The following is a 27,953-nucleotide window of genomic DNA, read 5'->3' as shown; positions in this document are numbered from 1 at the left end:
ATTTTGGATAACCTTAAACTTGTATTGAAATAATTGAAATACAAATTATTGTTTGTATAAAAAAAAATTGTTAAATATTATTTAAATCGGTAAAAATTAACTAAAATAAACTACGTTTTTAACTCAGTAACCAACAATATCATTTAAAAATTCGGTAGCTGTTAATTGTTATTCCATAGCATTTTTGCAATTGTTGCAGTCCATTGACAAATCCTACAATAGCAAACATCCAACATTGATAACGACATTTTATTTCAATTTTTAATTTTACATTTTTATTGATTCAAATTATGTTATTACAATTATTTTATTATAACACGAACATCTTGTCCGTCTATTAAAGATTGTATCTGGACATTTTGTCCAGGATTCATTACTGCCTAGAGGCTAGAGCAGGGCCGGTTTTAAGGGGGGGCATCGGTGGGCAATTGCCCGGGGGCGGCACACTTTGGGGGCGGCTCAGATAAAATAAACAAAAAATAATTTTTTTTTTTTAAGAGGAAGATTTCTAAAAAATGATACATTTTATTATTATTTATTTTTTAAGTTCACATATGTATACATTTTGTTTTACATAATCTCAGTGCATGGCTGATACTGTGTTTTCTCTCTTAAAAAAATATAATATTGATATTGCATATTTGAGGGGTCAATCATATGACAACGCAAAGAATATGTCTGGTATTTACTCTGGTCTCCAGGCTAGAATTAAAGAAGTTTCTCCATTGGCTGACTTTGTACCATGTTCAGCCCATTCCCTCAATTTAGTAGGGTCATGTGCAGCAAGTTGCTGTAAGGAAGCTAATATATTTTTTAATTTTATTCAAAGTATTTATACATTTTTTTCCTCATCAACTCATCGTTGGAACTTACTTAAAGTAAAATCTACATTGAAAAATCTTTCCGAAACAAGATGGTCCGCTCGGGAAGATGCATGTAAAGCTATAAACCAAAATTGGGATAGTGTTAAACAAAGTCTATGCGACATATCAGAAAATATAAATGAAAAATCTATCACTCAAAATGAAGCTCGTGGTTTACTTAGATTAATGAACCGTTTTGAAGTTACATTTATGTCACTATTTTGGGGTGATTTACTACAACGATTTAATGTGGTTAGTAAATATCTACAATCAGTCAATATTGATGTGTGTTAAGTGTGTGATCAATATGAAGCATTGATAAAATATGTTGTAAATCTCCGTTCTGATGAAATGTTTCAACATTATGAAGTACTAGCAATGAAAAAATGTTCTGAAAATTGTTACGAAACTATTTACAAACGTAAAAAAAAAGGACAAAACATCATGATGAAACAGCTAGTATTATTGAAAATGAAATCAATTTAACAGGTAGTTTGGATTTAAAGTAAACACATATTTAGTGATTTGTGATTCTATAATAAAAGAATTAACAAGTCGAAAGTTAGCTTACGATAATGTCATAACAAAGTATAGTTTTTTTTTAAGACTCACAAAGATAAAACCATCAGAAGTACGTGTTTCAGCTGAACATTTGTACTCAATGTATACAAAAGATTTGGATGTAACATTTATTAACGAATGTGTTCATTTTCAAAGTTATATTCAAAGTATGAAAAATTCTCCATCAACTATAATTGATATGAGTTCTATGTTAAAAATAGAAGGTTTAGAAGACATTTACCCGTATGTGAGTATTGCTTTACACATGTTTTTATGTACTCCCTGTTCAAACTGTACCGCTGAACGGTCATTTTCAACTTTACGCCGAATAAAAACATACCTAAGGTCAACAATTTCTAAAGAGAGATTAAACTCACTTGCAATATTAAATATTGAATCAGAAATAACAAAACAAATTAAATATGAGGATATTATAGATCATTTTGCTGATATTCAATCAAGAAAAAAATTGTAAAATAAACAATAAATATTATTATATTACTATAATATTATTGTATATTATATTATTAATTGTATATCATTCATTATTATTTGAATCATGGAAGATTCTAAGTAGATAGTACCTTTGACCTAAGTTATAAATTAGTTACTTATGTTTTTATTGTATGGTTTACCTACTATTAAAAATATAATATTGGAATGCATAGGTACCTACCTAGTTCAAATTGCTAAAAACTAACTGCAAATTAAATTGTCAATGAGAAAGGGAAACATAAAAAAAGATTAAAGAATTAATTTTATGCCCCCCCCCCCGAAAAAAAAAAAATTTAGCCACCACTTCTATGGTATTAAAAAAATTGTGTTGGAAAGGGGCGCCATAAATATTGTGCCCGGGGGCGAAAAATTCCTAAATACGGTCCTGGGCTAGAGCCTAGTGCCTACACAACCAAAATTATTTCGTAATAATGACATTTATACGTTCAAAGGTCCGAATAATATTATTGAGTTCCAAGAGTTGTACAACAAAATTATGACACATGTGACGTACATTTACGATATACGTCGACATTAGTTTTGCTTTTGTTGATAAAATATTTCGAAAAATTAAAACTGACATCTTTGTGTACAGTACAAACGTGAATGAATACCTCAGCAGTAATGCAATGACAAACAAGAGTTTGTTGCCTTGTTAACATATTAATATGACAGTTGTGCAATATTGTATTTTTATAGTTAATAATATAGTTAACTACTAATTATTAGTAAATATCCTTGTCAACAAAATTTAATATTCATATCAGAATGACACGAAATAATAATAATGATACACCTAAATTACATGCCAAAAATGCATGTAAATATATGTGAATAATTAAAATAAAATTATATTGATATTATATCATACTCACATATTGTATACAACTATAAAAGTATTAATGACTTCAGTATATTATATTTTTTTATCAGTGGCGTAGGAAGGATATGACAAACACTGTCTGCGCAAGGGCCGCACATTGTGCACGGGACGGCAAAATATCAGTCAGCATTCTTAAATTATTATACTCACGTAGCTAAAATATTATTATATATTTTGTGTGCTCGTATGTCATAAATATCATCAAACACGAGTAAAATAAATAACGATAAGCAATATTATTTTATTTTTCATTGTCAATAAGTGCACAGTTTTCATAATTTTCAATTGACGCTGTTGAGGCTTCCCACGCCACTGTTTTATATTACTATGTACTAAATACTAATAATCTTGTAATATATTTGTATTTTAATTTTAATGAATACAATTACCTACATTAACTTAAAAATATTTAAAGAGTATTTCTAATACATTTGTCAATAAGTATTTAAGAACAAATACCAATAAAAAAAACTATTATCAACATTTTTTTTTTCGCTGTAATAACCTATTATTTTTTGTTTGATGTTTAAACTTGACTATTAACTATTAAGATTAGTGATTCATTTAAAGTACTATACTATATATATAAAGTTATATATACAATTGGACACCAATTTATTACAAATAGGCAATAACCAGATTAGTGCAATAATACCAACTACCAAATAACAAATTCTATTAATATTCGGGAAAATATCATAAAATGTGCCTATTTAATAATTTATATAAGATAGTAGAATTCCATGTGCCCGATTACCAACTATATTTTCATTAATTCATTTTTATATATATCCTTAGAATGTTTTCCTTTGTATACATGAATATGATATTTAGGTACATCAATACACAATATTTACACTCCTAAAGTTCTAACGTTTACAAAAGTAAAAATCCCGCGTGTGAAAGGCCATAATATCAATATTCAATAGTCTTCAATTTATTTACGTCGTAATATTTATGTAGGCTGTATTTCAACGAAAATAATCAATAATGGTGTTTTAAATTTCTTTTAGGACTTTAGGAGGCTATATTATAAAGTACAAAATTAAATATCATGATTTTATTTCTGAATAGATAAAAAATAATAATCCAAACTAAGACGATAAAGTATTTGAATTTAAAATACAATAAATACACGAAAGACAATTTTCAAATGTTTATAAATCTGCTAAACAATTGTATCTATTCACTATTGTATATTTGTATCTATTGATTTTTATTTTTTAGTAACATCTTAAGTAAGATCTTAGTAACATTGTAACGTAATTGTACGATGCGTCCACTGTAGTTCGAGATTTATCTATACAATATTATGTTTACCCAGTGTTGTAAAGTACTTGAGTAAAAGTATTTTAAACTATTTGAAAAAAGTACTTACACATAGGTAGTATTTAAAATACTTTCTCAAAGCATATCTATATTTAAAACCAAATACTTAAATAATTATTTTTAATTTATATTATATTTTCTATTTTAATTTCGATCACGTCAAATAAAAACAAAAACTGAGAATATGTGTAACAATATATTTTTTTACTGTAAATTATTATCTCAACCAAAATTCAAATATATTTCAACAAAGAAAATAGTTGAATACTTTAAAGTTGCACCAAATGATACGGTGTAAAATATATGCTCTATAAAATTAGCGTAAAACAAGATAATCAGTTCAGTTGATACGTCTTGATTTAAAAGGTAAAAAAAAATATTTTATGTAAAATTTGAAAGTAAGTATTTGAAATGCATCTATAAATACTTTTTTGCTGAGTATTCAAATACGTATTTTAAATTCTTTTCAAAATAAATATCTGTATTTGTACTTGAATGCTTTTAAAAAAAATCTTTTATGAGAGTTCCACTTGGGAATTGGGAAATACGACGATTTTTTTTTAAATATACATTACAAAAATACAAAATGTTAACGTTTTAAAGCTGATACAACATTATATTATAATATAAAAGGTTGAGGTATACACTATACGCCATGTATATAAATATAAACCATATGTTCGGATTTCGGTTTGTGTCGTTTGTTAAACATAGTAACAATATAACATACACTGTAATATTCATTCCCATTTAGGCAAGACGAAAAATACGGAATGTGGGTGTATTTAGTGTGTTAGTAGTGTACTAGTGTCTGTGTATAGTGCAGGGGTGACCAAACTTGTTTTGATTAAGATATACTGAGGTTATATTTTTCTTTTAGGATCGACTAATGTAAAATAGTTATTTTATATTAATAATAAACATACTTATATAAATAATAAAATAAAATAAAAGTGTAAAGTTATCTAAAATGAGCGTTTTTCATTAAATTTCTAAATAATTTTAAAATGTTTTAACATTATACTGTTGATATAGAAACGTGTCGTTGCATATCATGGCCAGTCTCGGTAGTAGTTGCTAACTGCCAAACGAAGACGCTGCGCTAAAGTCTAAATGATCATCAGAAAGTATAGCCGTATAGGCCTGTATAGCTCGTAGGCCCACGCAGGGCTCTACTATACAAATATACAAACATACTTGTATATAATATATAATATAATATTTCATTTTTCAAAAAATAATAAAATGTTACTACAAATTACGTAAACTGTGTTTGGAATTTCGAATGCCATTACATTAGTATTAAATATTAATTACTGTATACATTTATTCAACATTCACGTTGGGGGTTCTTATTTTAAAGAAATTCAGATAAAATGTCTGAAAATCGTAAATAATAGTATTTATTGTTTGTTCAAATGTATTCTGCACGTTGATTGGACGTCCCTCCCACACTGCGTATTTTAGTGGTACTGGACGTTTCCCCCCTGGATCGAGACAGTTCCCCCTGAATCAATATAAAATTTTATACACATAATAATAGGTTGGAAAATAGGTTCTTTTGTTTTACCCGAAATATACGATTATCATAATATCGGCATCTACGGATTAAGATCACGGATTAAGATATCTTAATTCGTGGCATCTATCGACTATCATCATTCATGTTATCGATTTATTAGTTATTAATTATTACCCAATTGAATGGGTAATGATTGATAAACCAAAGTCATGTGAATGTATTATTGAATTATATGTATATACTAATTAAACAATTATTTAATAAATATCTCGTAATTTTTTTTTTTTTTTATTTATATTAAGGCTTTCTTAGCTAGAGTAGCTATCTAGGCCTATTTATAATATATACATACAATTTTCTTACTTACATAAGTGCGATATAAAAATACTAAGTATTAATTATTAATTAAGTTAAGAACTAGAATTTTTCTGGCTTGATGTATTCGATGTGTCAGTGATTAGTGGTAGGACATTTGATTCGGTCGTGGGGTCTTCCTCTCTTGAGACGGCGAATTTTTGGTGGGCTTTCGATAAATATCTCGTAAAAATACATTTATTTATTTCCATTTGTAATTTGTATATGTAATTATGTATATTATATTCAAAATGTTACCAAAATAACCTTGGAACTATAAGTCCAACTGAGAAATTCTGACTGTACCTACCATTCTGCTTAACTCGTTGAAATATACCTATTACCTATATGAATGAGAAAAATTCCCAAAAAATCGAGCTAAACTGCACTATTTCAATATATTTGTGCAATATTCAATTTGCAATAGTAATTAGTGTTTATTACGAAGTAATAATTATCTAAGTTACAGCTACCATGTAGAGGATTTGGGTTTTAGATTTTGAGCGGAGCGAGGGCCGAGGAAGCTAGAGGTTTTACAATGATGTTCATTTTTTGATTTTCTCAATAGTTATTTAAAATGCCACGCGAAAAACCACCGACAAATTATGAAAAACCGCTAAAAACGGAATTTCAATTTTAACGCTTTGTTTATCAATTATCACCATAAAAACGAATAAAAATAAAGATTTTAACTATTTTTTTTGTCATTTATAATATTAACTCAATTTACAGGTTAGAATAATAATATAAAATATCCAGACAGACATACCGTCTCCGCTAAGAATCGTTTTTCGTAATTTCGTATACAATGATATTATATCATTGAATTCAAATTTAATAGGTACAAACAATTATACAGTGACCCTCATGTAACGTAGGTACTGTACAGCAGATAAGTCAGAACTTTTTGTCCAACTTTTTTCGAAACGAACTTTTTGACTGATTATAATTGATACATAGATCACAATTATTTAGGTAGAAAGAGTAAAAGATTTTTTTTTGTTTGAATATAAAAGTTTCTAAAAATTGTAAAACAAATCACTGTCATAAACTCATAATTAAAACATCATTATTTTACGAATATTATAATTATAATTATTTATGACATTTACATATTTATTAATTGTACTTTTTTCCATGATTCGCAAATAAACCGTAATTGTCTATAGCCTATAGGTGGTTATAGAGTATTGTTTATATTATATTTAACAAGAAAAAAATCCCCAAAGCTAAACCTGTCTGTCGGATACAGCTGTCAAAAATAAAAATTATTAAAAATAAATATATAAAATTTGAATGATAATTAATAATAATTATTATATTATTATAATATTGATTAATAGGTACATAATATTATATTATATGGTAATATGACATATAAATATTTATTTATTTATAAACGTGTATATACCCTTTAGTAATAATAGTACAGTGCATATAATCTTAGTTTGGCAAATATAACAGTGAAATAAAATAATATAACGTTTCTAATAAGTTAATATTTTTAAAATTAATCGTATTTCTGTTTTTAAATCCTAATAACATCTTAAATGATTTTTTAACTCAAATATTAATATGTAATATATTACAATAAAATTATCAATTTTATAATTATAAGTTTATGAATAAATAATCTTATATAGATGAGAAAAAGTAATAACACTGCAATATTTATAGAGGGAGGTAATTTTGACGACTCCAAGTAACGAATTTGTCTAGATTTTACAGTAAAATTAAAGTTGAGTACTTTTAATAGTCAAACATATTTAATATTTATTAATTATAATATAATTTTAATGTCTGATCGGAAACAATATACTACTGCTATTCGTACATGTAATCGATCTATTCATGAAAAGTTGTCCATTTCATGAAGTGGAAACGGTAAATAATATACTGTGTGTCCACAAAAACACTTACACAGTAATATAATATATAAATATTTAAGTTATTTTAAATATAATAAAAGAAAAATTATACGCTCAGCAGATCACGTTAGTTTAAAAATTGAAGTGAATTGCTGCCTTATAAAATTTAAAGGTAAAATCTTATCTAGGTAATATCATAGGATTTTTATTATATTTTAATTTTAAAGCGAGTTATGAGTATTTTAAGATATATAATTATGTATAAGTATTTGTTTTGGGGATTTTTTTTTTCGATTACCTTTCGTAAGGTGCCTACCGTACCTATACCGATAACTGCCGACATAAATCTCATTTACATTTATCTGGGTAACTAAGTAATCCGCAAGTCATGCCTGTAGGCTGTAAGTAAGACCGTGATTGAGTATAGCCTGTATTATAGGTACCTTTTTACAACAAAAACATTTATGATCGTTTTTAATATATTTTTAATGCCACGTACGATGTACGTATTTGATAGGTCGACTATAGTCGCGACGATGGGTAGATTTTATCTGTATGACAGTATTCTTTACCAACAAGCCGCACCCATCTCGTTAAGTTAATGGTACAATATGATGTTCAAATGTTGGAACACTAATGAGCAGTGTGTTATGACTAACCATCAATCAATAATTGATTAAAGATAAATAATTATTAATAAACGATAACTACTATTTATTAATGAATATTTGGCAGATAACATATAATGATATAATAATCATATATTTTAAAATCAAATAAAAACAAAATTTATTAGGTACATTTAACAACAATATTGTAACTTCTAAAATGTTTCTTATTGGTTTTTAATTGGTTAAACGAAAAAAACTGATAAGATACCAAAATATCTTCAAAAACGGTTGAAATAGCGTAGAAACCTTTGTATTTGAAATAAACGATAACGATAAGATAATATCATTTTATTAGCCACCATTATTAAAAACGTTATTTTGTTGTTGGTTGTTAGTACTTTTATCTGAATTGCGTGGTTTGTAATTATTAGGCTAATCCATGTAGATAAGAAAACCATAGGATAAAATATGTACCACAATACCACGATCTTACCTACTGGTAATGGTAAATTAGGCGGTACCAGAAATAAAAAGGTGGGCAAGTGGATGTCGCTCTGCTGTACTGTAGGTTACAAGTGGGTCACTGTATAATGGATGGTATTAAATTTGAATTCAATGATATATCATTGTATAAGAAAAACGATTCTGAGTGGAGACGATATGTCAGTCTAGGTATAAGACATATTATACACTTATCTATGGTATTACAAAAAAAATTGACCTATAATAAATTCCAAATTAATCATATCACAATATCCATTAGGTACATATAACGCGTTATACATCAACAACAAACCGTGATACTATCATCATTCATCATAATATATCGATGAAAATATTACAAATTAGAAGTTTCAAGTGCCCACGAATAATATTATACAATCACAACAAAATAACTAAAATAGTTATTCTAGGTTTTTATGTAATTTCGTCCAAATTTGAACTTAAAATGACTATACAAATAAACTGTGCTTGTGTATTTTTTAGATTTTTTGGTAACCGAATTATCTATTTACATGGAATCTTGTTTTAAATTTTCAATCCTTAGCTATAAAAACTGAACATTTTATAATTTATTAATTACAATGGTTGATAATTTTCGAGATTTTGATAAATTCTGTCCAAATTTGATCTTTAAATGCTTATAAAAAAAAACTGTGCCTATGTATTTTCAATATTTTTCAACTGCTATTGTAAAAATATATCAGGAGTCTTGTATTAAATTTTTACACTTTTTGGCCCAACAGATAAAACTTTATTGATATTTATAGAAAAAAAAACTAAAAAAATTGAAAACTGAAAATGCCCGTAAACAGCTCAAAAAGTGTCAAAATATTTTCAAAATTGTATGGTGTATAGGAAATGCTAATATAAACATTCAGTGAAATTTTCATGTATCTACAGTTATTCGTTTTTGAATTACAAGAAAATAAGGAAATCGGTACATGAGAAATCGAGTGAATATCTAATGTTGTAAAAATATGAATTTAAAACGCTCATAAAAATTTAATTTGACTTTCTTGTAGAAATTTTTTTTTTGATAAAGTTAGACAAACTTATGAGGAATCTTGTATTAGATTTTAAAATCTTAGATTTAAAAAGAAAATTTTTTATGAATTTCTAACTCAAAATAATTTGCAAATTTTCGTGATTTTTCCGTATTTTTTCAAGATTTGAACTTTAAACGTGTATAAAAAAAAACTGTGACTAAGGATTTTTAATTTTTTTCATCTGCCTTTGAAACAATAACCTAGGAGCCTTCTATTAAATTTTCAAGCTTTTTTACCCAACAAATAAAATTTTATTGATATTTATAGAAAAAAAATTTAAAAAAACTGAAAACTGACAATGTCCGTAAACAGTTCAAAAAAAGTCAAATTATTTTCAAAATTGTATTGTGTATAGAAAATGCAAATATAAACAACCAGTGAAAATTTCATGCATCTACGGTCATTTGTTTTAGAGTTACACCAATAACCAAAATCGATTTTGTTAAAAATCGATTTTGCGTAAAAATTCCCGTTTTTCCTTAATTTTTCTTTTGTTTTTCACATCGCTTTTGAAAACTACTGGGAAATTAAAATTTTGACCTCCCCAATGCACCAACGATATTCACTTTCCCATCGAACAAGATACTGAAGTCGAAAATCGAAGCATTATTTCGACTACTTATCGTGTACACAGACACAAAAATAAAAAAATAAAAAAAAAAATAAAAAAAAAAATAAAAAAAAAAAAAATAAAAAAAAAAACACACATCATTGTAAAATCAATACATTCATCGTTTCACTCAGAATCTAAAATGTATTATTATACATTTGGGTAATATTAATGTAACCATAGAAACGATGACTGCGCATTCAATTGTATTTGTATAATCAGTAGCTTGGTAATAATTCATAACCATATTATGCATTTGTATACCAACCTACAATAATTTATTATACATATTATATTGTAATTTATTGTATATTTATCATAGTTTATATTATACATGTTTATACAATTATTAATTACCGTCACGGTATACCATCGCAAGGTCATTACCGTTATCTCACAGATGGATGCGAGTTATACAACGATCGAATAATAGCAATCCAATTAAAAATAAGCCCGCCCGCCCGTCGCGTGTAGGTATACATTATACAAGGCGGCGCGGAGGCATGTAACGGATGTAATAATAAATAATAATAATACAATATTGTTGATTAGAGTGGTTGCGCGGAGCGACAGTCTGATGTGTAGGCCGTAGGGTGTCGGTATCAGTGAGGTGGGATGTATGCCATGGTATTATGGTATGGTACGATAAATTATTTATACCAGTGCGTTTATTTTTCTATACCGGTTTTTAACATTTAATTTCACGACCAAAAATGCGTCGCTGCCACAGTTCCTCAATGCAACGACATTAATATTATTATGGTAGTTGGGTCGTTGTGGTAGTGACTAGGGGAGCGGAGTGGAAGCGAACGCACAACGTTGGCGTCGCTTTATTACCGGGAATCGGTGGCGGCGTAGTCGTAGTGGTATTCAAAGAAATAATAAATTACTATCGTTCCCGTGTTGGTACACTGTTTGAAAAAACCTTGAACTATGCGAGCTCAGCGCGTCGGTAGCCTCTATCGAGGTACTAGTCAGTGGGGTCGCCGCCTAATGGGTTTTACGCGCAAACGGGCGACGGGCCGGCACCATTGGATTCCGCCACACCGCCAGCGCATGACCGTCGGCTGGGAAGTGGGTACGGGTCGGGGGAAGTACTATCTCGGTACGTACCTCGCATAGAGGCTATCCAGCCGCCGACTGGTTCCGTCTTTGTTCGGACGATTTCACTTAGCTCACGCACGCGCGCCGTGTTCGTTACACACACACCTGCACACCAACTCGCTAGCACGTATAAAATGCGCGTAAACTCGCACACCAACGCTCGTACACACAGGCAAACTCACGCACACACGAACGGGCGCCTGGTATTATGTCGTTATGTTGGCGAGCTCCGCGACCCGCTGCCCTTCCACCGAATCACCACCGCGCCAACGAGCTGGCAGACACCGTTCGTATTCATTCGACACTCGTCCGTCGACATTGCCGCCCGTAGCTCGTTGTCCGACACGTTCCCATCGTTCTACGGTTCCCGTTGTTCCCGAATTGGCCACCGACAGCACTGCGTGACCCGTTCGGTGTAGTTCGTTGAATAATTATTAACATAATACTATTATTCAATATTTATACAGTTGTCGCCGTTGCTGGTTTTTTCGCCGGTTTTTTTTTTTTGTTTTTTTTTCAAATGCCATTAACACGGTGCTATATTATTTTTGTCGAATAACGTAATTTATCGTCCCCCTCCCTTCCCACGACTCGACGAACACTTGAAAAATGGCTTCTGTAATCAGCGTTCCAGCAAACGAAGGTAACGATATTAAACCCGATGATTATAAATTTATAACAATATAACGTAACGTAATTTGGTTTTCATTTTTTTGTTATTCTGTTTGACAAGATTGTAGGCTATATATACCGTCCTCGGTTTAGTTATCTTGATTAATATTGATTATTATAATTTATTATTTATTCGATATTGTTGTTGTTATTATTTTCGTTATTATCATGTGTTGGGGATTGCCCACACGCCTAATACTATAAATATTTATTTATTTTGTTATTAATATAAGATGGTAGTGTCTCATTTGTTTTTTAGGTTAATCTCAAACGTGTCTTACATTTGAAACATCAAGATATTAGCGTTTACCCAGATCGGTTGGAGATATTATTTTTATTTTTATTCTAGGTAGTACTTGTTTTATAGAAATAAGTAATTTCTTCGATGAATTAGTTGACGCTTTAGCTGGTTAAACTAATTTGATTTAGGTATATTGTATTAGTGTATAGATCCATAAATGTATAATATTATACCTACGATCAATTTAATTTATAAAACCAAACCAAAGTTTTTAAAACATAAAAGAAGCACAACGATTCATATGTTTATAGTTTATTACGTTTTTTTTTTAACGTAGCGTTAAATCTTCTTTTTTTTATACTAAGCACTATTATTGTGAAGACCAAAAGTAATTATAATAATAATTGTTACATTATATGCTTTTCTTTCGTTCCAAATTCCTGGTTAAGGTTTGACTGCACAATCGATTTTAATTGTCATTAATATTATTATTTGTTGCTAAGACGATTGACCACGGTCCATAACAAGAACGCATCTCCGGGATTTCCTGACATTATAACGATTGAAAAACGAGATCTTAAAAATAATGATATAAAATAACTGCCCCTAATGCGTGTTTAAAGATTTCCGTCATCCTTTCAAAATATGTTTCGTCCTACACTCGTAGTGGTGACGGCGGTCATCGTTGCGTTTGTGTTTGTTTGCGCGCGCGCGCGCGCTTGTGTGTGTGTGTGTGTGTGCGTCTAATCGTCGCTGGCCGCTTGTACCGAGTTTTACATACACCACATCGATACATTCAGGACCGTGAAAAGTGCTCTAGTTGAAACTCGTCCAGAAGATTCCCAAGCGCCTGTTTCCACGCAAACAAATAGCGTTCTTAATTTATCAACCAATTTTTTTTTTAATTGAAACCATTTCATAAATCAGTACTCTATCATCCGGCGCCTATTCCAATAAAACACTTTCAAACGTTGTCTTAGGTATAATTACATGGCACTGATGAACGTGGCTCAATTTTTTTGTTTGGAACTAGGGTTACATTGTATTTTTTACGTGTATTTCAATAATATTGTTGTTATTTGTGCGTTTTTCTATTGGTACCCATAATATAGTGTTTTTATTATAAGATCGTGTTAGTAGAGAGTTTTATGGTACCCTTTTCAAAATTTATTTTGCCTTGTATATACCTAATAAAAATATATATATGTGTGTGTAACAAAGAAAAATATTTTCCACGAGGTCAATACGAACAATTATTGTTTTGTCCGGTGTGTCATATTCTTATCAAAACGGATTCCGTTTCTCTAAAACGTTCGGTTTTAATCGTTCCTCGAAAAAAAAAAATCGAATACGTTGCATCCCTTTCCCACAACGTATCACACGAGTGACCACCATGAATTTAGATATAATTAAGTAACACACTCTGAGAAACTGCAATAAAGTCGTGATTGTTGTTGATTTGTTCAGATCGTTTTCGCGACAAATTATTATTAGTAAGCCTCAAGCAGTGGCGTTGTAAACATTAAAAACTATGATGCCCCAGTATATATCTCAGACCTACCCACTCTTTATCCCGTTCATTATATATACATATTTTAATTATTATGTGACTGTAAATATTTTAATTTTTGTTTTATGTTATTGGTTACCATCATGTATACAACCACCCCCCCCCCAAAAAAAAAAAAAAATAAATTCCACCATGGCACCTGGGTGTTCACCACGCCACTGGCCTCAAATAGTCAAGGGGCTATAAAAATTCCGAAAATAATGCCGCTGACAAATATTTAGACCCAATAATACAACGTTATTTAAACTAATATTAATGTATTTTTATGGATGTTATTAACTTATTCAATTCATATCATATATGATTGTGATTAATTTTAGAGTCAATATTGACTTATCGTAGAAGTATAACAATGTAAAGAGATTCATCACAAAAATATAAAATAGGCAATAGCTTATTTTAATCTAAATATTTTGAAAATATCCCCACTATTATTATTGAATTCAACAAAATAACTAAGATTGTTGCTATCCCTGTTTTTTATTTAAACATACAATTTTGTCAATATTTGAATTTCAAAAAGGTATACATTTATATCAAAAAAATGGGTAGTATTTTTGTAAAAAATCGTAAAATTTGAATTGTATATGAAAACCATGCCTCGTATTTGTAATATTTTTAAATTCTTATAAGAACTACTTATGTAGGATCTAAGCTTCCTGACCAAGACTCCGAACGTATTAAATGTTATTAATTTAAAAACTAAAATTCTAAAATTTTGAATTTGTTTAAAAAGTAGTTTAGTTAATTTAGCCTAAATATTTTTGAAATTTTATTTTAGAATGATAATAACAGAGTTAATAACTAAGTAACATGAAATTCTATTAATACTCTTTGAATTTCATTTAAAAAATTACAATATCTCTGTTAGTATGTGGTGTTTTAAATTTTTTAACAAGTTTTGCGTATATAATATAACGTAAATTAAATGTTCTTAACCCACTTCAAAAACTGAATTTTTGTAAAAAAAAAAAAAAACACATACAGTCACAGTTAATGTTCTTACTGTAAAGTTTCATAAATAATAGGTCGATTCACGGTCTATTCGTCAATTAAACTAACTCTGCTAAACGTAATATTCTGAGTGTAAATTTGCAAAACAAAATCTTGACGAGAGTAGCTATCCTATAGTATCGCACATTTTACATTTTGTTTGGTCCGTTCTTACGACGTCCGTTAACGCTAACCGGTTGGTCTAATATTTAACCTAACTGGCGGTTAACGTTGACAACGCACATTGTAGAGCCGGGTTCACAGTTACGCGACGTACGTCGAGTTGATCAAATCGCATTAAGGACGTGACGCAGCGGTGGCGGTAAAATTCTTTTGTCTTGGCGGTGCCGGTAAAATTGTGTCCGGACTCATTTTGCCGTAACCGCCACCGCTGCAGTGTGTGGGGACCTTTACGATTGGACGTTACTTCTTTGACGTCATGTAATAACAAAGTTGCACCCGGGTATACCAAGTATTGACTTAGCTCAACTTTTAAACCATTATGGTTGTCAGTTGTAACCGTTGGTACCACTCCAACGCGTGGCACGACATAGTACGTAGCTGTAAATCCGGCTTAAGAGGACGACACGGGTATATTCGTATATATTTGTTGTCTCCGTCTTACAAGACGTGTACCTTGGCAAATTTACGCTCAGCAGATTACGGTTAACCTTATTATGAAACTTGATGATAGGAACATCATCTGTATTTCTATGAGGGTGTCTTACGACAAATCAATTTTTTTTAGCAAGTTATGCGTGTATTAAAATAGAGTAATTTAATAATAATCATAACTCACTTAAAAACTGAAAAAACTTAAAATTAACTTATAATTAAAAATTATTTAATGTGTCAAATAACGAGAAAATTCTTAACACAGAGCCACGGAGGTATATAGTCCCTAAAACCGTATTTTACCGATTGTAAATTGTATTGGGAATTTAGTAATTTCGTAATCTAACAATAGCTGCATTCCTAAAACTACAATAATATTGTTATAATCATAATCATAAAGATATTAAAAAAATAAATATAATTAATAAACATAAAAACAATCCATATGTGATAAGAATACAATTTTATATTTCATTTTTATTATAAATCTACCTCGTATTTGTATTTGTTAATATATAAACACTTTCGTCGAAATCTACAATGGGTATATAAATATAATTTAATATTACCTGTAGTTATCAATAGTCCTTCTAGTAATATCGTGTTTCGAATATTGTGATGTTCAAGTTATCTTACTAATAAATCGAGTACTTGAATTCAATACCAGTAATTGTTTACTGCAACATCGATAATTTTGGTAACTGTCTTCAAGTCCTGTTGCCGTTTGCGATTTTATCGATTTTCGTTCAAATTCTTACTTAAAACGCTCTTATAAAATTGATGGTAGATTATTACCTAAATTTTATTTTTTTCAATTCCAATTTTCATTATAAACAACATCAGAAACGTTCAATCGAATTTTCAATCTTTTTTGTTGAAGAATGTTAGCATAGATGAAATCTTTTTATTGATAATTATATGAAAAAAATAATGTAAAATGTCCATTGAAAGTCTAAATTTATACCATTTTAGGTACCTATAGTAAATAACTAACTAGGAAAATACTAATATTATAAATTATTATAATTTGGTGAATATTATCGGTTTCGAATTGTGTAACTACGTAAAAAAATCGAACTGGTCGAAAACTGGTGGATTTGCCTTAAAATTCCCGTTTTCCCTCTATTTTATAATTTTTTTCTGATAGTTGAAAGTTAGGGGACATTCTTTACTTTTGACCCAAATATTTTTATTAAAAAAAATGTTATTGTAAAAAATTGTGTGCATTGCTCCGCCAAGAATCTAAAACTATGTTTGTGAAGACTTCGTTTTACTAGATTTTGATATTATGTTCGTCTGAATATTGTGTACGCCAAATAAACTCTAATAGTGGTTTTCTATTTTTAAATTTGTTTTTGTTTGTTACATCATTGTATCAATTAAAGGTATAAATCCATATTGTGTTATATATAATTATATAAATCTATATAATAATATCTAAGTTTGCACTGATATACCTTAGTGGTAATTCGTTTCTAAATCCGATGTTTATCTTGTAAGTTGTAACTGTACACATTGAATTTTCATCTGTAACATGTAAATAGGTACAACAAACAATTCACTTCCGCTATAATATAAATAAAGGGTTAAGTGGTTAATAATAAATATCAAGCAAGTATCTACCTATATTTTTATTTTTGTTTTATATTATAACAATAAACATAATTGTATACTTACATAATATTATATTAGTTATTGCATTATGTGTATACAATATTAATTAATGTTTTTAAAAACTAGTTCTTTCAACTAGTTTGGTATATATAAATATATATATTACATTTATTTTTATAGTAGGTTTCTAAAATAAGCTTTAAAAAACAGTAATGTAGATCTACGTTTTTCATTTTATCTAGTTTGTATTTGAGAGTGGTTCTTCACCATAACTACTTTTTTATTCTAATCATAAATTATAAGTTATAAATAGAGCTCGGATTTGTATGCATTAAAAAGTATCAAAATATGCCATATAATATGAAGTCAAAATCGTAAACATAATATGCAACAAATATTTGCAAGAAAAATAAATTTTAAATTGTTTTATATGGTAAAGATTCACAATTGAATAGTTTATAAATGTATTCCTCAAAAATAATTTAAAACAAATTAAATAACTTATAATATAATAATTAATAATTATAGGTATTATTATTACTTATCACTATCTATTATCTTAATAAACAAAAAAAATTCTAATTTCTAATTTAATATTATTAAAATTAATAATCACTTAGAGCCTACAAAATTTATTATTACAATTTTATGATTGATAAAATATTCTAATTCTAATTTTTTATTTAAATTTTCGGTTCAATATGCAATATATTTTGAATTTTGTCAAAATATCTAGAAATATGTAATAAACTAATAACCAATAAATAAATTGTCAATAATATGCAAAAAAACAAAAATCCCCATTAGCTTTAAACTATTAGAATTCGTAAAAATTACTGACGAAAATGTAAAAAAATTGCAATTTCATATAAATCCGCGCTCTAGTTATAACTTATATAAACTCAAAACAAATAGTTAAAATATAAATATATTTATTAAAATAATAAGTAATTAATAATAATATAATATAATATAAGTAATTAAATAGGTAGATATATTCTGTTATCAATTTTTTATGAGTAAAATATAAGATACCTAACGGTTTTTTTTTTTACTTGGCTAGTGAAAGCAACTTGAGACAAAGTAGTCCATAAGACTAAACTAATATTGTTTTGACTATCAAATTTTTTTTAACTTCATCACAGCTTTTATTGCACACATAACGTAAATAATACAGTTTTTAGCTTGCCCATTATTTTCTTTTACTTTCTCTTTGAGTGTCCTAAATTTCAGGTAATAATGATTGTGGCATTCTATTTTACCATCCTATCATCGTTTATAGATATATTATAAATTATCAGTTTTCTATGTACATGTTATCGTAAATCATAATACTAGAATATTTAATATTTACTCCTATTGATAAGTGATCACCATGATTACGAGATATAATATTATTCATGTACATGTATAAGAATTTTGGTCTCTTTGTAACATAAATTCATTATGATAATTTCTAAATAATATTTGGATAGAATATTATTTATTGATTTTTAGTGGGCATGGATTTCAGCAAATGTATATTATATAAAAAAAAAAGAAAAAAATATGTTCTTGTAGTTTTAATTATTTAAAATCCATAAATTATTTCCTAATAAATATTTTTTTTATTATTCATTTTACCTACTTATAATTTAATTATATTAAAACATAATTTTATAATTAAATTACAGGGATAAGTGTAAAAAATGAACACGATGATCCTGAAATAAATGCAATGGCTCTCAAAATGAAAGAAAATTATCAAAAAAATGCAACAGCTGCAGCAAAGCAACAGGCTGCTTCTCCGGCAAATGTTTATATAAACAGAGCAGGTAGAGCAGTAACATTAACTAATTCAGCAATTACAACGAATAATGCACAAAAAAATCAAGATAAAATACCCAAAGATAGTGAAGATGTAGAAAGTATAAAAGGTAAGCAATCAGGAGTTAAATTCTTGTTTTGAAACTTTCTATGTTAACACTGTTTTATGTGCTTTTATGCAATATAGGTAGATTTGCATGGAAATTAATTGCTGGATACAATGTACCCTATATCATACGAGAAATTAATGGTGAACATTCAAAGTTTGTATCCGTACGTATGGCTGAAACTCAGCTACTCAGCAACTACTTACATTATCTGCATGCAGATATTTATACATGCACATCTGTAAGAAGCCATTTTATTACTGAATCTGAAGCTAAGTTGTTAAATGATATCAACCAAAAACATGCCGATTGTATATATGGGAAAGAAGTGTTTTTTGCGGGAAAAGATTATATTGTCCGTCTAGAAGATGTGCATGAATTTTATACGTTCATAGAAGTATGTTATAAAAAATTGTTATGCAATATTACTCCAGGTCGCAGAGAGAAATGTGGTTTTATTCGTATTAACTCTGAGTCTGTTGTGCCATATTGTATTAAAGATAACCAAAAATATGTCCCGCTCTTCTACTTTGAAGGCGAAACAGAAAACCTAAAACATCGAGCTGTAAAATTAGAAAATTGGAACTTGGCCTATCTCAAGTTCTGTTGTAAAGTTCAGGGTATCAGAAATGAGTTGTTTGCCAGTGACTCTTGCACAGTGACCAGTCTTGATGATATTAAAAATTATTTTCCACCGGAAACTAATTTTGAGGAATATTGGCCAGCTAAGGTGGTTGATACACAACTCCTAACTAATCAGAAGTCTACCCATGTAAATCCACCTGGTGCTTGGATCAGAGCACCCCCTGAAGTAGTACCTGCTGAAAATACTATTCCCCACACATTAACGACACCAGCACCATTACCACCGAGTATGCCAGTTATGATGAATACATATCAAAATGGATGGCCAGCAAACCAAATGGTATGAATTATGTTACATATTATATAAATATATATATTAAATTGCTTTTTTATTTTTGGTTCTTTAAATAAATTGTTGCTTGTATTTTAAAAATGTATCATTTATTTCATGCTTATAATTATTTTTAGTATTAACTATTAAATATTATTAAATAATGTATCTATAAATAAAAAGATCTATCAATTAGTTATATATTTTGTACCTTACAAAATTATATAAATATGGGAAAAATGGGAAAAAGGCTTTTTAGTTTTTTACATTCAATTTTCATTTATTTTAATTTTAATTTGTTTTATTTAATTATACTTCACTGTGGTGCAGTGTTGGCGTCGTGCATGCTTTTCAATAAACCAAATTTTTTTCTACAATCAGCCTGTATTCTCAATAAATAAATAATATTTTTGTAGGTTAATTCATATAGCACTCAGGCTCAGCCGCCATCAACTCGTGGCTATTCTATTGCAGCCAGAAATCAAAGCATAGCTGCCCAGTGCTATAATGCGGTACTTATTTTTCAACTTTCTTAATTTTTTTTCTCTACTTATTCCTCACCCCTTATATAGAAATACTCAGCCAATTATCTCTAGTTCAAAGCTCACACTCTAAACTATTTTTAATTTTATAATTTTGTCTCCATTAAAGAAATAACCTTCTTGTATTTTTATTTAATACAAACAATTTTTATAAACTAATGGACTAATTATTGTCATTCCTCAGTTGGTAATTCAAACAATTAACAGGTTTTTTTTTTACATGTTTTTGTTGACTAAAAGTAATGTTGATATATTAATAAATAATAATTATAAAATAAAAAATATAGCTTTTCTTTTCTTTGAAATTGTTTTAAAATTATAATTCCAGCTGTTAAACGTTGGATCATTTTAAAATTTAATATATTTTGATGCTTCATTAAAGTTAATTTAAAATTTAATAAAAGTATTGACTACAAGTTTTGCATGTGTGATATAATAATTAATTGTTTGAATTCAATGGTGGGTATTAATATTACATTGTGGGCTATGTAATATATATTAGTAAATTAACAGTTTTTTATATTTAGTTTTTATTGGATTTTCAGGGTTCAACGATGTCTCAAGGTAGCAGTTTGGTAAACAGTGTGGGTCATGTTGTACCACCACCGCCTTTAGTCCGTGCAAGCAATACGACACCAGTAATTGGGTAAGTGTTTTCAAAATAATACAAATAATCAAATTTGTAAATATCTAAAAACAGAAAAAAAAATTATTTATGCTTATAGTAATACTGTCTCATACTCCAACGTTGTACCTATTAGCCAATGTATAACAACTATGTACAATCCAATGACAAATGGCAATGTAATGTCACATTCAAGTCAAATGAGACAATTCTACAATCAACGTTCTAACAATAATCAAGCCCAACAACAACAGTTGCAGCAACAACAGCAACAACAGATACAACAGATACAACAGCAACAACAACAACAAATAATTACCACTCCTCAAACTCAGCAGCCATATAGTGGCCAATCTGTGCATGGTCGTTTAACCAACACACAACAGCGCAATGCATTAAGGAATGCTGGGTCCATTGTAGTTGCTCCGCCCTTAGAAATCATTGACTTATCGTCCCCACCATCCAGCCCTGTTCCTCCAGCTGTGCAGGAGAATCCTCTTCGTCATAATATTGGATGGGAATTGACAAGAATACCGGAACGGATGTGGGCGCATGACACATCTAATAATGCTGCATACAAGGTTAATGATATTTAATATTTTAAGATTGGCTGAATTTTTGGGGCCTAGAATAAAATAATATTATTTTGCATACCTCTATAAGATATAAAATCTTGAAACCTCTATACCTTTTTTTTTTTTAAACAAGTATATATTTATTCACAAAAATAGCATGTGCATCAAACCTCAGTCAATTTTGTATTACATAGATAAGTTGATAATGCTCATTAATAAACATAAGATTACTATAGGTTAATCTTTAAATTAATACTTTTTTAATTTTATTGACTGTATTACATAAATGTAACTTTCCATATTAATAGATATTAGTTTCTCTAGGCTAATGATTTCAATTTGTGTAGTTTTTCTGTAAACTAAATGTGTATACAGTATTTAAAAATGGTAATAAACTTATTTTTTCTTTAACTTAATATTTGTGGAATATTTTTAAACTTCTTACAATTGTTTCAACATTTAATATTTGATCAATTGTGATATAGCAATAAGTAACAGGCCTGTTTGTTATTAAATTAAATTCAGAGTGTATTAACACAAAAAAAATACTATTTCGATTTATTTGCTATATAAAATACAGAAATTTTGTTTTTAAAATTATTATAATACTTGTAATACGTCCGCCAGTTTGTATTTAAAAAATAAATAATATAAATATATTTAACACAGATCCAAAAGGCCACACTTCAAGGGAGAATGATACACTGCATAAACGCCAAACCATACATCTATTCGGATTTGATGGTGACAATAGATGATTTAGTCCAGATGATATTGCCTTCGTGTACAGTCGCGAGATGCGCTTACGTCTTAAACAAATACTTAAAAACGACACTGTTCAGTGGAAATTCGTAAGTGTCTGCTCCTCCTTTGATAATCATTATCCCTTCTACTACCCATTCAACAGTGTTCGGAAGAGGTTAATAAATTTCATCCGTCGTTTGTTTGACAGAGAGCAGTTGGCCGTGTTGCGGGAAAATGGACGCCTCAGGTCGATGTACCCGGATGAAACACCCATGGCCATGTTGCAAGATGTCACGCATGTTTTGCAGCAATTAAAGGCATTGGTGTTAAAACATGATGAACAAATACAACAATACCAAGCTGCTGCGGGTGGTCCGCCCAAAAGACAACGCACCAGCTAGGAATGGGCCGGGCACGGTGGAAGCCGACCCGACTGGCAAAAGCTGGTGGCGGGCAGCAGCAGCAGCAATAGTAGCAGCAGCAGCAGCAGCAATAGCGGTGGTGTCACTTCCACCCCCGCCACCCCAACCGGTTGGTACTCTCCGACCGCGGCCGACAGCAACGATTGGCTTAACGCCGGTGCTGGTCCGTCCCAATCGCCGCACCCGCATCACCCACCGCACCCACTGATGCAAAATAACTACCAGAGCCGAAGCAACTGGCCTCCGCCCCCGCCCTACATGTAAGGACTACTACCGCAACTAAGCAGCATAGGTAACCTGTGTGTCTATGGAATATGCACTGGTCGTCGTTCCCTATCATCTCTTATCGTTTTTTGTTCTCGTTATTCGCGTTTTCTTTTGGTATTGTCTGTAATACATTTCAGCGTATTATTATTATTATTTATCATCAACTGAATTCCTGGCCAATTAAGGTTATGTTTTGACTAGATCGACGACGAGATTCTAATTCTGAATACCAATATATTATAATATGCTTGGGTGTTTTGTTCCTATAAATAGTATGTGTACATAGTACATATATATGTACAAACAACAATTATATTTATCTACACGATTCCGTGTCGTGTATATGTTATAATTTACTATTACAATAATATTATATATTTTAAATGTTATGATCATTTTGGATCTTTGTCATTTTCCATTATTTCATATATCTTTGCATTTATTCGAAGTATTAATATGAATATTAGTTTTAAATGATATATACTATAAGTATAGTGTATATACTGTAAGTATATAGTGATATATACTGTAAGTGAACACTTGTAAAATAGTTAATTGATTATGTATTGTTTATATTCAACTTTTGTATTGGCCAATAAAAAATTGGAACTTATTATTTTAATTAATGTTGTTTTATTATTTCGTATTAAAAAAAAAGTAGAAATCTCCTGGTGTCTTATTAGTTATTACAGTTCATGTATACGGTATACAGTATACCTGTATACCTACCTAATATAATATCAACATAATAAAAATACTTAAAATAAAATAAATTCCGGAACACATTATTCGATATAACGCGAATAAATGCTCAAAACCGTGTGTAGGTATCAAGTGCAGTGCAAAAGCACGATGACGATTGCATATTTGCATGCATAAAATATAAATAGTTAAAATGTATAGGTAATAAATTCAAACTGTAGACGTCTGAACGAGAATATTTAATAAAGTATAAGGGTCACGCGTCATTAGACGTGTATCAGACATGTGGTGACGTCAAAGGGAACAGTCAATTTGACGGTCTTCGAGTGTGTGACCGACGGTTATAATAATTAGTAAATCGTGAAATTCGGTTGTCAGTTTAAATAGCGAAAAGTAAATGATTCTACTCGATATATTATTATTAAACTTGCAGCACATCATTTATATAATATATAAACGCCAAATACCACTCGTTCACTAACTGATCGATACAACTCAAACACTACAAAACGTACGAACTTGAAATTTGGAATAGTGGTGGTTTCTCTAATGATCTAGATGTGCAATAAAAAAGGATTTTCCGATATTCGAGTTTTAAAGAGCAGATCAAACAGGGGAATAGAATTTTTTTTAGTTTATTACTGGTTGCAGATTATAAAAGTATTACTATTATTATTTTTTTTTTTGTTTATAAATGGTTGCCATTGGTTACTCAAATCAGCGACAAGCATGCACTAAATCGTCGTGTTAACATGGTCTCGATTAAAGAAACTTTATCTTAAAACCAAATGTATGTGTTTAGCTTATATACTCAACAATTACTCAATTAATTTTGAGGAAAATCCCAGAGATTTTTGATGTGTCAGAAAAGTTGAGGGAGTGAGTAGTTTCAACTACGTCAAAAAATGCCAAATGCTAAATCTGACTTACGGCTGCCCATATCTAGGTCGAATTATTTCATAAAGCTAGGTACACTAACAACGATTTATCAGTGAACTTCATTAAAACAGTAACACTCAAACCGAGATACACCTTTATAGCGAGTATACTATATAGGATTTGCCACAAAAAAATCTACATGGTGCAGCAGCTACATAGTAAGTAGGTATATAAAAATAAATTATCACAGTATGATAAAATAGTGTTCCGCGTTTTAAAATGATCAATTCTGGAAATAATCGAACATTAACTTTCCAACGAACACTACATAATCAGAAAGCATTAACCGAAAATATACTTCAACGGCAAGTATTAAGAAGGTACTGGTGAAAAACGAAAGGCAACAGAGGATAATAATTGTAAAGCACAAAGAAAAATAATCAAACTCAAATTGAATGAAAATTCATTAGAATATTGGATGGAAGTAATAGTAAAAATCTGTAAAATACAGGTTAGAGATGTAAAAAAATAAATTTATATAATGCTAGGAGAAAGACAATGCCAAAATAACCTAAAAGTTATTTTGACGTTCATAATTTTTTAATGAAACCCAATGTATGACAAGTAGGAATTAAAATTGTCTTTAATATAATAGTAAAGAAAAAAAGTGTACCTATTATTATATTCTGTTGTAAAATAAACGTTAAAGCTATATTGTGTAAAACCGAAATTGTTTGTTTACATGGATCATGGATGAACCATTTACGTATTGCGTAATGCATTTTGTTCAGCTTTCACTATACATTGATATTTTAATGGCCATTAGTCATAAGCATAACGTTCCTATGTGTTTTTGCGTATTAATAAACACGTTCCCTTTAATATTGAATTAAAAGCATTAACGAAATATAAATAATAATAACACATTCATAAAATCTTTTATTTTTTTTACTTCAATTAAATATTAATACATTCATATAACCTTATAGGTAGTCGAAAAAATGCTTCGATTTTCAACTCCTTGTTCGATGGGAAAGTGAATCTAGTTGGTGCATTGAGGAGGTCAAATTTAAAAAAAAACGAGAATTTTTACGCAAATTCGGTTTTCGTCAAAATCGATTTTGGTTTTTGGTGTAGCACTACAACAAATATATATAAGTACATGATATTTTCACTCAACTTTATATTAGCATTTTCTATTGACCATAATATTTAAAAAATATTTTTACTTGTTATGAGCTGCTTTCGGATACTTTCAGTTTCCAATTTTTTTAGTTTTTTTTTTCTATACCTATATGTCAATAAAATTGTATTCGTTTGGCCAAAAAGCTTGAACAATTAATACAACGCTCCTATTATATATTTTGTTCCAATGACAGTTGAAAAGTATTAAAAATACAGTCACAATTTTTTTTGTAAGCATTTAAAGTTTGATTTTTGACAACTTTTATCAAATTGAAAATTGAATATTTTATGAAAATTTTTATAGTTATTTTAAGTTCAAATTTGGACAAAATTACATATTAAATAATTATGAATAACGATTTTAGTTTTTTTTGTAATTTTATTATATTAATTCAACTAACCTCCGTATTCATATTAAGTAATAAGTAATAACAATATAAATATAATATAAAATATCCAAGACTGACAAACCGTCTCTGCTCAGAGTCGTTTTTCGTATACAATGATATTATATCATTGAATTCAAATGTAATACCATTCATTACAGTGACCCGCTTGTAACCTACAGTACAGCAGAACGACGCCCACTTGCCCACTTTTTTTTAAAATTTAATACTTTACTATAAAACAGCTTTTTTTATTTCAATTAATACAATATATTGTATATTAAAATAATACTCTACAAATTTAAACGTATTGGTGGTTTAATTACCCTGTTACTTTTTCTTATGTTCACTTTCTGTGATTCTTATATAATCCCTGGTTTAATTCCTAAACTTTTATTTATCATAAATATATATCTCTTATCCACATTATTTTCAGTAAACTAAGAATTTATTGTCTGTGTCCGGATAAGGAGTTATTATAGTATTACTATTCACTGTCTCAGGGACTACTGATTCAGGATTAGGTTTATCTAACTTATTCTAACCTATCAATAATTTGAAGAGGACGTCGCACCCGCATATGTTGTATCCGTTTTACACACGTACGGCATTTCAAAAACTGTTTTGGCGCTGGAAAGAACCGAGAACAGTGCCGCATTTAGACATTTTGCGCCCCAGTCGTAGGCGCAATTTGGGAGGGGGGCTTGGGTGTGCTTAGCACCCCCAAATTTGTTCATGTTAATTTACATTTTAATAGTCATTATGTATGAAAAACAATTTTTTTATGTTATTTTTTATTTATATTTATAAATAATATTATTATTTAAAAAACTAATCAAGTGATATTCTGATGAAACGTTTGTGTATGTAGACGGGTAATACGTAAAACGTGTAAAGGTACGGTTTCCTAGCCGCAGCGTCGAGCCGCAACGACTGCTCTGCGATGGAACAGCATTATAGCCGCTGCGGCCAGCGTCTGTACTCGTCCGTGAGCAGTATGGCGCGGCCGGTCGCTGCGGCCAGCCCGTTGCGACTAGAAGCGGCTAGGAAACCGTACCTTTATAAAAACATAAAATCATAGTGAACATTTTAAATTTAGATTATTTGTAAATACCGTAGCGGTGTCGATAACACCCGTTCGTACAGCAATTCGGCGAAAACGCATCGCTGGACACATTTGCAGTGTGACAAAATATAATATTACTCAGAATACTCTATGTTTCTATGGACAAACCCCAATCCACTATAGCCACTGTTATAATTTTATCATTGATAATGATAGTAAATAATTCTATTTATACTAGTGACCAATGTTTTCGAATTGCTATTTGCTTGTTTTTAT

At 29.5% G+C, this 27,953-nt stretch overlaps 2 protein-coding genes across 3 annotated transcripts; both read left to right on the top strand.

The window, feature by feature from the left end:
- Positions 1 to 674: 674 nt before the first annotated feature.
- On the top strand, positions 675 to 1,899 carry LOC132942749 (uncharacterized). Its single transcript, XM_061011390.1, has 3 exons — positions 675 to 792; positions 880 to 1,115; positions 1,357 to 1,899. The coding sequence occupies exons 1-3, from the start codon at positions 675 to 677 to the stop codon at positions 1,897 to 1,899; spliced, it is 897 nt and encodes a 298-aa protein (XP_060867373.1).
- Positions 1,900 to 11,900: 10,001 nt separating this feature from the next.
- On the top strand, positions 11,901 to 24,081 carry LOC132942670 (uncharacterized). 2 transcript variants are annotated; one of them, XM_061011264.1, is made up of 8 exons: positions 11,901 to 12,393; positions 19,129 to 19,371; positions 19,449 to 20,293; positions 20,701 to 20,796; positions 21,372 to 21,472; positions 21,552 to 22,032; positions 22,696 to 22,877; positions 22,979 to 24,081. In XM_061011264.1, the coding sequence occupies exons 1-8, from the start codon at positions 12,360 to 12,362 to the stop codon at positions 23,169 to 23,171; spliced, it is 2,175 nt and encodes a 724-aa protein (XP_060867247.1). In that variant the 5' UTR covers positions 11,901 to 12,359; the 3' UTR covers positions 23,172 to 24,081. The 2 variants fall into 2 exon arrangements, with proteins under 2 accessions (XP_060867247.1, XP_060867248.1); XM_061011265.1 differs by lacking the exon at positions 20,701 to 20,796 and having other exon boundaries at positions 11,902 to 12,393.
- Positions 24,082 to 27,953: the final 3,872 nt, after the last annotated feature.

Source organism: Metopolophium dirhodum, chromosome 4 (assembly GCF_019925205.1).
Source record: "Metopolophium dirhodum isolate CAU chromosome 4, ASM1992520v1, whole genome shotgun sequence".
Classification (NCBI taxonomy): Eukaryota; Metazoa; Arthropoda; class Insecta; order Hemiptera; family Aphididae; genus Metopolophium; species Metopolophium dirhodum.
The sequence above is the reverse complement of the archived record's forward strand: the minus strand, read 5'-3'. Positions and strand labels throughout refer to the sequence as shown.

What these genes read in the sequence shown, in the direction of transcription:
- LOC132942670 (XM_061011264.1), top strand. Translation starts at nt 12,360, where the DNA reads ATGGCTTCTGTAATCAGCGTTCCAGCAAACGAAG. An exon ending in AGATGTAGAAAGTATAAAAG is followed by an intron (nt 19,372 to 19,448) that starts GTAAGCAATCAG and finishes TATGCAATATAG; the next exon opens with GTAGATTTGCATGGAAATTA. An exon ending in CTAATAATGCTGCATACAAG is followed by an intron (nt 22,033 to 22,695) that starts GTTAATGATATT and finishes TATTTAACACAG; the next exon opens with ATCCAAAAGGCCACACTTCA.
- LOC132942749 (XM_061011390.1), top strand. Translation starts at nt 675, where the DNA reads ATGTCTGGTATTTACTCTGGTCTCCAGGCTAGAATTAAAGAAGTTTCT. An exon ending in GTCATGTGCAGCAAGTTGCT is followed by an intron (nt 793 to 879) that starts GTAAGGAAGCTA and finishes ACTTACTTAAAG; the next exon opens with TAAAATCTACATTGAAAAAT. An exon ending in TACTACAACGATTTAATGTG is followed by an intron (nt 1,116 to 1,356) that starts GTTAGTAAATAT and finishes TTTAACAGGTAG; the next exon opens with TTTGGATTTAAAGTAAACAC.